The sequence below is a fragment of the Takifugu rubripes genome, chromosome 3, assembly GCF_901000725.2.
Source record: "Takifugu rubripes chromosome 3, fTakRub1.2, whole genome shotgun sequence".
NCBI lineage: Eukaryota > Metazoa > Chordata > Actinopteri > Tetraodontiformes > Tetraodontidae > Takifugu > Takifugu rubripes.
The window spans coordinates 870,730-881,595 of record NC_042287.1 but is presented as its reverse complement, the minus strand read 5'-3'; the positions used below and the strand labels follow the sequence as shown (position 1 = coordinate 881,595).

The 10,866-nt window shown below is 51.1% G+C and overlaps 1 protein-coding gene across 5 annotated transcripts; it reads right to left on the bottom strand.

Annotated features, from left to right (window-relative positions):
- Window positions 1–83: 83 nt before the first annotated feature.
- On the bottom strand, window positions 84–9,185 carry lima1a (LIM domain and actin binding 1a). 5 transcript variants are annotated; one of them, XM_029834390.1, is made up of 14 exons: window positions 9,035–9,174; window positions 8,178–8,433; window positions 7,989–8,037; window positions 7,096–7,168; window positions 6,776–6,870; window positions 6,469–6,651; window positions 3,167–3,199; window positions 3,020–3,077; window positions 2,292–2,386; window positions 2,115–2,180; window positions 1,972–2,023; window positions 1,726–1,775; window positions 1,521–1,654; window positions 84–1,405 (listed from the first exon to the last, which is right to left on the bottom strand). In XM_029834390.1, exons 2-14 carry the CDS (start codon window positions 8,300–8,302, stop codon window positions 391–393), a joined length of 2,028 nt encoding a protein of 675 aa, XP_029690250.1. In that variant the 5' UTR covers window positions 8,303–8,433; window positions 9,035–9,174; the 3' UTR covers window positions 84–390. The 5 variants fall into 5 exon arrangements, with proteins under 5 accessions (XP_029690250.1, XP_029690248.1, XP_029690246.1 ...); XM_029834388.1 differs by lacking the exon at window positions 7,096–7,168 and having other exon boundaries at window positions 6,469–6,870; window positions 8,178–8,337; window positions 9,035–9,185; XM_029834386.1 differs by lacking the exon at window positions 7,096–7,168 and having other exon boundaries at window positions 6,469–6,870; window positions 9,035–9,173.
- Between the last annotated feature and the right edge of the window lie 1,681 nt (window positions 9,186–10,866).

The window sequence follows — 10,866 nt, the reverse complement described above, 5'->3', positions numbered from 1 at the left end:
CTGCCCATTGATTACAGAGCATCAACCTGTGAGTCACCTGATCAAGCGGTTCTTCTGCACAATCAATAATGGAGGAGAAACCCTTCAGTAGGCAACAGTTTATTCAAAGAGTATCAAGCGAAACCATTTGGTCCTCTGGGTTAAAACATTTTCCCAGCCGGGTTCATAAAACAGACATATTTTTTAACAGAACAAAGAAAAGGGAGATGAAGGTGCAGAGCGGCCTCCAGCTCCTCCCCCTCGCCTCCTGCTGCTCCGGTGATGACAGCAACAGCAGGAGGAGTCACGGAAGCTCCACGGCACCAGCCGGAACCTCGTTCCTCTATAAAACTGCCAGGACTCGATCAAAGTTTAAATACTGTAAAAGCAAAAGATTCCGAAACAGCAAATTTAAACCACCTCCTCCTCCTCCTCCTCCTCTTCATCCTCCTCATAGTATCGGTTTCGTTTGATCATCTCCTCCACGGACAGCACCTCCTGCGGCTCCTCCTTATCATCCACCTCCTCGGTGTCCCAGAAACCCACGTCCTGAGAGGAGCGGCTAGCCTCCGTCTCCTCTTCAGGAGATGACACATTTGTCTCCTCCTCCCCCGGCACCACACCCTTTTCTGACTCCTCCTCTTCAGGGTATCCCTCTGGGACCTCCTCCTCCTCTTCCTCCTCATTGTATCCCTCTGGGATGACCTCCTCTTCGGTCAGAGTTTGGTTCTTCGTCTCCTCAGGGTTGCTGGGGACATCCACCCAGCTGTCCTGCTTTGGCAGCAGCTGAGCTGATGTCTCATGGTGCTGCAGCACCACGGTGGAGGTCCAAGGGCCTGATCTCTGATCCTGTTCAGGTGGACTCTGGGGCGTGGCCTCAGGAGCAGGGCCGTCAGGCTGTTCTGACAGGGTGAAGGGAAGGATCCGCTCCTTCATGGAGGAGGTCCGGCACAGCGCCGGAATCTCTTCCTGCGCCAGGGACGGAGAGTCCACCTCTGGGGGCCACTTTGGTCGAATGGGTTTGCAACCGGAGCCGTCCGAGGTGGTCTCGGCTCCTTGGCGGCTGGGCGTGTCTTCCAGCTCCGATCGTGGGGGCCAGGAGATTTTCAGCCTGCGGGTCTCTGCGGGTCTGTCTGACCTCTCTGATGACCCCTGTCCCAGAGCTTCCATGGTGGCAGTCAGCACGTTAACTTTGGCCAGTGGGGAGTCCTCCACGGTGGGGCTGCTCATTTCAGAGTCGGCGGCCGGGCTCTGGATCTTGGTCTTGGGTGGAGGCGATGGCTCCCCGCTCTCCCCTTTGCTCTCCCACAGCTCCTTGTGGGGCCGGTGGCCGAAGCCCTCATCATAGTTGCCCTTGGCCTTGAAGAGTTGGCAAAAATGCGGTTTGCAGTAGACATTGTTGTGCAGGGAAGCATAATTCACCAAACTGGGCAGAAGAGGAAGAGTTATTAGAAGCACGATGATGTCACCAGGCAGCGGCGTTCCTGACTACCTTCGATACCAGGCTAATCTGTCCACCCTGAGGTGGGCGGAGCTCTCACCTCAGTTTGGTGTTGCAGTGCGAGCAGCGGAAACAGGAGCTGTGGTAGATGTGCTGGTTGGCCACCAGTCTCTCCAGAGGATAAACAGTCTTCTGGCAGGACACACACGTCTCTCTGACCGGTGGACGGAAGCTCTGCACACACAGATGATCAAGGGTTAACGGCCGCCACCTTCTGGATCCACTGGCTTTGATTCCAAACTCACTTTGGAGGCTTTGGTCTGGCTGGACGGAGCTGGAGACCCACAACCGGAACCTGAGGGAGAAATGTAGTGATGAGCTCTGAGCAACAGGGGGCGCCACCTGGACGGCAGTCAGGAAACAACCCTCCTTCCTGAACAAACATCAGTGAAAGATTCAGAGGAATCTGCTGCAGTAATCGCGGATCTGATCTTCCAGCTGCCAAGTTCTCATTAAAAGGGGAATTCCTAAAGACCCAAAAAGTCGATTACCGTTGCTCTCTGGGGTGAAACACTTCCTGTTGTTGGGTTCAGACTCTGGACTCTGGAAGAGAAGAGAAACCAGCAGCTTCACCAGCAGCTTCACCAGCTTGTGTGATAGTCAGCAACATTCATCTTTCACGTTTTATTCTCACCAAGTCCAAACTGGAGGGAGGAACGTTCTCCTTCTGCTTTCCACAGAAACCATCCGGAAGATCCGCCTGACGGGAAAAAAAGATCCCATTAATCTCACCTGACACTTTTACAAAGAAACCACAAATACTGGGGGAAGAGGAGGAGGAGGAGTTTCAAAATGGTGATGAGGAACTCACACCGACGGAGGTGGGAGTCACTTCCTGTTTGGAGATGGCAGCCTGGTAAAGAGCCATCCTGTCTTTGAGAGGAGTGGACTCTGCAAGACTTCCGTCTGCGCGCACACACACACACACACACACACAGTTAACTTCCTGTCAGTTGGGTCTTCTTCAGCTGATCCTTTAATCAGAATCGTTTTAGGCATCCCAGCTAAGTTTGATTTTGATATTTGTATTTTATTGACAGATATTCAGTAAATCTGAACTCAGGTCAGCTAATCTGCTGTCAACAGGAAATGGCCCCAACTTCCACTTCCTGTCTGCTGATCACACATTTCCATCCTGACACAGCTGGACCTTTGCGTGCCATCCCAGTATAACCAGTAGCCAGTCACCAGTGTGCTAGCTGGCTCTCATAAATCAAATCAATCTCCTTTTATCAGCGTCGGTTACAATCAAAATTGTTTCTAGGTTCTTTCCAGAATCCAAACTCCCCTTTAACAGGGAGAAACCTGGAGCAGGACCAGGCTCATGTAGGGGGACCCTCCTGCTGGTGGGGGAAGGACAGGTAGAGATCAGGGAACTACCTTAATGACAACAGGCTGTCAGCGCACAGCTATGTGATCGTAATCATGAGGAGATCGGGCTTCTTCACATCTTCAAAAATATTTTGGTACCAAATTAACGTGTAAGTAAGTGATGGTTCTTATGGTTCTACTGGTGGAAAGAACAGATGAAACCTGTACCTGCCAGAAGCTGCTCCATGTTCTCGGCTCGGGTTCCTCCGCTCTGATCCCTGGACTCCTGAACACAACACCACACACCAGACAGGAATCATTAAAAGACTGTGTGTGTGTGTGTGTGTGTGTGTGTGTGCGCTCTAATCTCTTTACCAGCTCCAACTGAGACGTCCGTCTGTTCACAGTCTGCAGCCAAAAGACAAAAACTTTGATCATCTATTGAAAAAGATTCTGGTTCTGCTGTTGTCCATAAAAGGAGGTTTGTTATTGTTAATTAGACATCAGCTGTTTGGCTCCTCCCCCTGACTGATGGTGGTCTGATTCCATCAGCAGCTTCAGCTTCTCCTGAACACCAGCTCAGATCGTGTGTGTGTGTGTGTGTGTGTGTGTGTGTGTGTGTGTGTGTGTGTGTGTGTGTGTGTGTGTGTGTGTGTGTAAGAGAGAGAGAGAGAGAGAACAGACAGACTCAGCTAAATGTTTGGAGCAAACTGCTGTATGCGTCCACACCACCAACTGGTCGACCATAAACTGGTCTGTTGGGGATTTCTGACACCATCTTCATTATTTCTTTATAATCCAGTAGGATTTTCATGAGAAATTAACTTCATCTAAAGACCAAAGAGGAGAGAAATAGGTCTAAAAACTTGGAAACTGTGTAGTCATGGCAGCAATATCCCAAAATCAAAACAAGGCTTTTGAGACAGTCACCAGCTCTCTTCAGTGATGTCACTTCCTGTCTGTGTGACGTCATTCTGTCACATGACTCAGGTTCGCCAATACAATCACATGGTTCCCGAAATGCTGATGTTCTGCTCTGAAAAGGGACCAACTCAGACCGTTTTGGACCACTGCCCCACCACCTCGGACCACGCCCACAACCCCGCCCCCAGTCACTCCCCACCAAAACTAGACGCATCATCAGGATAAAAAGCAACAAACAAGTTGTGAGGAGGAGAAAGACCAGTCCAGACAAGATCTGCTGCAAATCCTGAGACAATTAAAGCTCTCAGACAGATCCGATCACTCCAGCCTCAGCACACACACACACACACACACAGGGAGAGACAAAGTAGAGGTTTAAACATTTAACTTTAGTCCAAATTCAGAGTTTATTCCTCCCTGAACTGAAGGAAATGGAGTTTTTACTGAGCCTGGTTTAGTTTATTACATTACTGATTTTATTTTAAGCTTTATTCGCCTTCACAATAGTCTTATAAAGAATTTAAGATGAGATTTAAAGTGTCCAGGAGGTCAGAAATAGACATAAAATACAGAAAAGAGGAGGGTGCAGTACACGGGCGCGGCCACTGGGCGGTCTTGGAAACTAATAAAGGCTTTAAAAAGTAAATGCACGAGGACAAACCGTCTCCAAGGGGGACGAGTGTCACGATCACAGAGTGGAAGATGGAGAAGGTGCAGATGAGAGAGAGGTAGTTGGATGAGATGGACAGAGGTGTCCCTGATCAAAACAAAGACCGGAGTAAGACAAGAGCAGGATGTGGGTTCAGCCATCATTAAGACATTTAGACAAGAAACAAACCAATCAGGAGCCACTTCACTGGGCCGACACAGAACCGGCCCGTAGATGAAAGTACCTGCTGTGCTGAAGGACGAGGAAGAGCCAGCAGAAGGACTGATGAAGAGCCAGCAGTGAAGAATGGGAGAACCGCTCCAGAGGAGAGACAGTCTGGACTAGAAACCAGCACAAGTGGGCTCAGACCACTGCAGGAGGGGGCCAGTGGGAGCAGGTGTTCCACGGGGGCCGTTTGAGGGGGGGTTACTGAGGGAGGGGAGGCAGAGTGGGCCAGGCTGGTACCTCCTAATCCATCTGTTTCCTACTGGCCTCAAAATGAAGCAGCAGCCCCGGGAGGTGGAAGAGCAGCTGGTGCAGGGGCGGACAGGGAGGGGGCTCCGCTTCACAGACCCAGTGACTGCAGCCTTCAGCCAGATGGGGGGCATTTACACAAAGTCGGGGGGTGGGAGACACAAAGCTGTAAATGCTAACATTAGCACTTAGCAACTGAAGACTGCTGCTGATCATCGAAGCAGCTAATAGACGGCCCAGTGGTGCGACGGTTGGTTCTTGCTCTGAGGAGCCCGACTTGACATGGTCCCCTCTAGACTCAGTTAGGGGCAGATCGCAGCTCTGCTGCCGCAGAAGAAAGGAGGCGGAGAAAGAAGCACAGATGGTCAGAGAGGGCAGATAAACGGATGACAGGAGTGAGGGATGGGGGGGGCTGAGGTGGCTCAGTGAGCAGATGAGCAGCCACCATGACGTCAGCAGGTCTGGAACTTCATCAGAAACCTAAAGTTTCCACTCTCCACAATTCAAATGTGCAATGCCCCCCTCCCGTGAAGATCAGCATAAGGCTGCATGGTCATGTGGAGAGCCACAGAGACGTGTTGCTTAATCTGGCTTCTGACATCATATCTGAAACAGCACAACAGACTGGAGAAACCACCGTTGGAGCAGCTGCTCTCAGACCTGTCTGGACCCATCAGGGAATGTTGGGTGTGTCCCCCTGCCCCAGGAGCCAATGCTCAGGAGTGATGTCGACATAACCGACAGACCAACGACGCAGAGAGAAAGAGTGGAGAACATCTCATCCTCTGAAGTATTAAAAGATCTCCCCAAAGGCCATGACTAGATAAAACTGTCAAACCTGTCTGGGGTTCCCACAAAGATCTGGAGAACACAGTCATGATGCTCAGAGAGGAGAGGAGGAGAACCTCAGAGGGTGGCCATCCAATCCACAGTTAAGAGCTGCAGGACCTGGCAAAGCAAGAAGGAAGCAGGACTGAGGAGCGCCTCAGCATGGAGAAGAACCCTCTGGGTAGGCCCAGACATGGGGGGCTTACAGCTCCCACCTGACTAAAATGAAGGATGGAGGTTTGCTCCTCAGGTGTGCTGCTGTAGATCCAGGCAGCAGGCCATCCTGAAGATCTGACCTAGAGTATGTGGATGTCCAGAGTTTGATGGTCCACCGTGTGTGTCGGTGGCATCAGTGGACATCCTCCAAGAGATTGCTCAGCTTCAGAAACCCTGAATCGCGGCAGCTCGGTTCTCCGCCAGAGGCGTGAGGAACATGACCTCATCGTGTATGACACTGAAGCGTCTGTGTGCTTCTGGAAGCCTGAAATGTGATCCACCTCTGTCGTCCGTCCTCAATGGCGGCTGTGTTCAGGCAACAGTTGTCACACCTCCAGTGAAGATCTGCACACTTCACGCTGAAGTATGACGGCCTGACAAAGGGATGAGGAGTCAGCTGAGGGTGTGTGTGTGTGTGTGTGTGTGTGTGTGTGTGTGTGTGTGGAGAAGATGAACCATGTGACTCGCAGCGTGACAGCTCTGCAGGGATCTGACCTCCGAGAACAAGCAGACTTTTTACTGTAACAAGGAGACTCGTGATGTTTTGGCCTCCTCACACTTGCTCTGGTCACTGGGCCAGACCTACCTTGTTGGCGAGGTTCTCCCCCGTCTCAAACATCATCTTGAGGCTGTTGAGCGGAACGCTGGGTTTCTCGGCGTCTGGTACTTCAGCTCCTCCCACCGAACCTCTGGGGGGCGTGGCCTCCATATCAAGGTGATTGTGGGGCCAACTGGACCGAGCCGGGCCGGAGGACTCCTCGGGGCGAACCTGCGTGTCAGAGGCTGTGTTCAGAGGCTGGTTCTGGGCGGCTGACGTCACTTCTGGCTCGGGCCTGGTTGATGTGGTGATGTGGGTCAAAGGTTGGGCCGGGCCACAGGATGAGGAGACGGACCGGGTTCTGCAGCTGGACGGCTGCAGCTCTTCCCAGCGCTTCTTTAAAAGACTCAAGTTTCCACTGTGGACCGTGGAGGGTGGGGGCTCTGCCACCTGCAGAGAAAAGGTTCAGAAAGAGAGCCTGAACAAAGAAAACTGGTTCTGAATGAAGGTCCGGACGGTCAGAAGGATCTTCTCTGCTCGGGACCTCAGCTTTTAGTACACACACTCGCAACGACACCCAGGTGAGCCCCGGTCTGAGCGACAGGCAGGAAGAAACAGAGACGCCCAGCGTGCATGAGCGCGCACGGACCTGACCCAGAAACAGAAGAACCAAACCTGAGCACGGCCGTCCAAAACTCCACTGGCTGAAGACAGAGTGGGAACGCTGCGAGCTCTTCCAGATGTGAGTCTGTAGAAGTGATCAGAGCAGTGGGGCCACCCCCTCCCACAGCCAGGGGAGGAAACAGGGGGGGTGAGGGGGAGGGGACCAGGGCGGGTAGAAAATCAGAAACAGAGACGCTCGTGAGGACGGGGAAAAAGTCCAGCCGGTTACAGAAGACCACAAACTTTCATCTTTCTTCTCTTAGTCACCAAAATATAACAAAACCAAAAAAAACCCAAAAAAAAAAAAAAACCAGGCAGAAACGTTGTTTAAAGCTCAGAAACTGGGGGGGGGGGGGGGGGGGGGGCGCCGGTGGACAAAAACTCAGGAATGTAAAAGAGAAAAAGAAACCCGAGCCAAGAAAACAGGATTCTAGAAGATTATCAGAACCGCAACAAAGAAGCGAGAACCAGGCGGGCGTGGCCTCTGGACCGGCGTTCAAGCACCGGGCCTTGGCGTGCAATTGGGCCGAGCTTTTTGCTTTTGCTGGTGGCATAAGGGCCTGAACGAGAGCCGATAAAGCGTCATTCTGAACAAAAGGCGGTTCCGGAGCTCATCTTTCCACTACGACCCCTCCAAGAACAAACAGGAAGTGCTCTGCTGACTCCAGCTGAGGACCGGGAAGCCTGGGCTCACGCCCCCAGAGGATAAACTCTGGTCACATGTTAGTCAGAGAGAAAGAACAGAACCGCCCGTCCACCCGCATCCCCTCCCCCAACAACCCCAAGCAGAGCTAACACATTGGGACACGTTGAAAGGTTCACCTCAGAAAAACCGGCCAAGCTATCAAAATATTAGAAACCTCAGATAGACTCTTTCCTGAAGAAGAAACAAAAGAACAACCCACCATCATCTTCTTCTTCTCCATGTTTCCATCATCTGCTGCCATTTGGTACCTGAGGAACAGGAGAACTTTAATGTCACCACAGCCTCATGATAAAGGCTCTGGCGTCGGTCCTACTAGACGGGGGACCCATAAATGACCTGGAAACTAAACCACCCGAGGAAGACCTCTGGTCTTCACCAGGAACCTTACTTTGAAAAGCGCTCTGCAATGGTGGTACTCTTCCCCCGGGTGGAGACGATGGACATCTCCTTGGCAGTGACTCTGACAGACTGCGACGCCCACTGCGAGCGGCTAAAAGGAACCAAAGACGCCATTTCTATCGCAGCAGTCGACTCTCTTCAGGAACAGGCTGGAATATTAGAAAGTTGAGCTAAAGTTGATTGTGATGTGGGTGAAGAGCGTAAAAGTTGTAGGAAGTTCTGAGGAGCAAGAACGTCAGCGTGATCTGCAGAATGTGGACAAAACCAGAGACAGGTGGAGGATACAGGAGAAGACGGGGCAGTCGTTAAAGATGTGACGTCCTCTAAAGAAGAGCTCAAACCAAAATCAGAGCTCCAGGGCACACATGGGGCATGGTGATGATGCTACGTGGTGGTGCTACACAGTGATGATGCTATGTGGTGGTGATGCTACATCGTGATGCTACTGTGTAGCGCAATGCACACCACACTACACACGCACAACACACACTATAGGGTGAACACCAGCCTAATGACTAGCTCCATTACACCCAAGCTAACACACAGCCAATGCTAATGCACACATCACATGCTAACACACAACACATGCTAACATACGACACACACTAACACAAACAACTCATGCTAACAAGCACAACTCATGCTAACACACAGCTTCATGTCACCATATTCAGAAAAGTCAGTTCAAGTTGCAGAATCATCTCTTTCATCAAGTTCAATATGGTTAATTAATTATCAGAACTGTGAGAAACTGTTTGTCTTTATTCTGTAAAAGAACTTAGACTTTTTTTAAATGATCATTTGAGTGTTTTTAATCCTTTAAACTCAAAATAAATCACATCCTACCTGAAACTGTCTCCTCCAGCACAAACTGGCCCCAACTTCCTTTTATAGTCCGTAGCAAAAGTGGGTGGAGTCACAGGGCTCACTTTAATAGCTGTCAGCCAATAACAACGCAGCACCTGCACCTGCCAGGTAGAGCGTCAAACCTCCACAGAGTCGGGGGGAAACAGGTCAGGGGGCGGGGTCATGGAGAAACGGGTCAGAGGGGGTGGAGTAAACAGGGCGGGGGGTCAGAGGGGGAGGAGAATTCCAGGAAGCTGAATAATGGGCCTGATTCACAGGAAGTGAGTCACTGTGAGTCCACACAAGTTTCAGAGGAGAAGATGAATGTGAGGAGGAGATGCTGAAACATCATAAAAAGAGAGAAGAGAAAGAAAGAACAGACGTTTCTCCGGAGTCACACCACCAGTCAGCCCATTTAGCAACCAGTAAAGGGCCACTTTCACACAGCAGCAACCATTCTGAAGAGGAAAGTGTTTTCTTTTCTGATTTATCTCAGATGATTTTACAGTCGCAGCGTCTGTCATGCGTCTGTTGGTGAAGGTCTGAAGAGACTCGTCAGAGTTTGACTGTTAAATACCAACTTAATTCATCCTAAAGGTGGCGGAAATCACAGCAGGAAGCTTGTGAAGCATCACATCATCGTCAGCAGAAAGATCACCATGTGACTGGAAGCACGCCACCGCCCTGGTGATGTCATGAGGTCATGGGGGAGGGGCTCCAGTCTGGGCTGCAGATACACACTAGAGGTCGCTCTGTAGGGGATATTATCTGACACCCCCCGACTGATGGTGCCCTTCCCTCATCCTCGTCCTCACCCTGACTCACCCCGAGAGAGCAGACAGGTGAGACGGGTGGGACAGGTGAGACAGTGAGATGGGAGAGACAGGTGAGACAGGTGAAATGGGTGAGACAGGTGAGACAATTGAGATGGTGAGACAGGTGAGGTGGTGAGACGGGTAAGATAGTGAGACAGGTGAGAGGGTGAGGCAAGTGAGATGGTGAGACGGTGAGATAGGTCAAGTGGTGAGACAGGTACGATGGGTGAGACAGGTAAGCTGGTAAGACAGATGTGATCGGTGAGACAGGTGAGCTGGTAAGACAAGTGAGATGGTGAGACATGTGAGATGGGTGAGACAGGTGAGATGGGTGAGATGCTGAGACAGGTGAGATGGTAAGACAGGTGAGACAGATGAGATGGTGAGACAGGTGAGACAGGTGAGACGGTGAGACTGGTGAGATGGTGAGACAGATGAGACAGGTGAGGCGGTGAGACAGGTGAGATGGTGAGACAGGTGAGATGGTGAGATTGGTGAGACGGCTCAGGTAAACAATGCAGAAAGTCAGAATCCACTCTGGACAAGATCGATCATGATGTCATGTTCCTCACACTCCAATCAATCAATCAATCAATCAATCAATTAATCTTTATTTATATAGCGTCTTTTACAATCAAAATTGTTTCCAGAATCCCAGGGCCTAACCCCAGACAAGCAACAGTGACAAGGAAGAACTCCCCTTTAACAGGAAGAAACCTTGAGCAGGACCAGGCTCATGTAGGGGGACCCTCCTGCTGATGGCCGGCTGGGTAGAGAGAGAGGAGAGGGGGAGGACAGGTAGAGGATAGAATAGGTAGGAGAGGAGAGGAGAGGAGAGGAGAGGAGAGGAGAGGAGAGGAGAGGAGAGGAGAGGAGAGGAGAGGAGAGGAGAGGAGAGGAAACCATGACCCAGTGAGAGGCCTGTCAGGTGATCATGTTTCTGGACCCCGGCAGCCTTGGCCAATAACAGCAGAGCTAAGATGTGACCTAATGATTAGACGACCCCCTAAGCATGAT

What these genes read in the sequence shown, in the direction of transcription:
- lima1a (XM_029834388.1), bottom strand. Translation starts at nt 8,302, where the DNA reads ATGGCGTCTTTGGTTCCTTTTAGCCGCTCGCAGTGGGCGTCGCAGTCT. An exon ending in TGGAGAAGAAGAAGATGATG is followed by an intron (nt 6,871 to 7,988) that starts GTGGGTTGTTCT and finishes TTTTCTCTGCAG; the next exon opens with GTGGCAGAGCCCCCACCCTC. An exon ending in CATGGAGCAGCTTCTGGCAG is followed by an intron (nt 2,387 to 3,019) that starts GTACAGGTTTCA and finishes GTGTGCGCGCAG; the next exon opens with ACGGAAGTCTTGCAGAGTCC.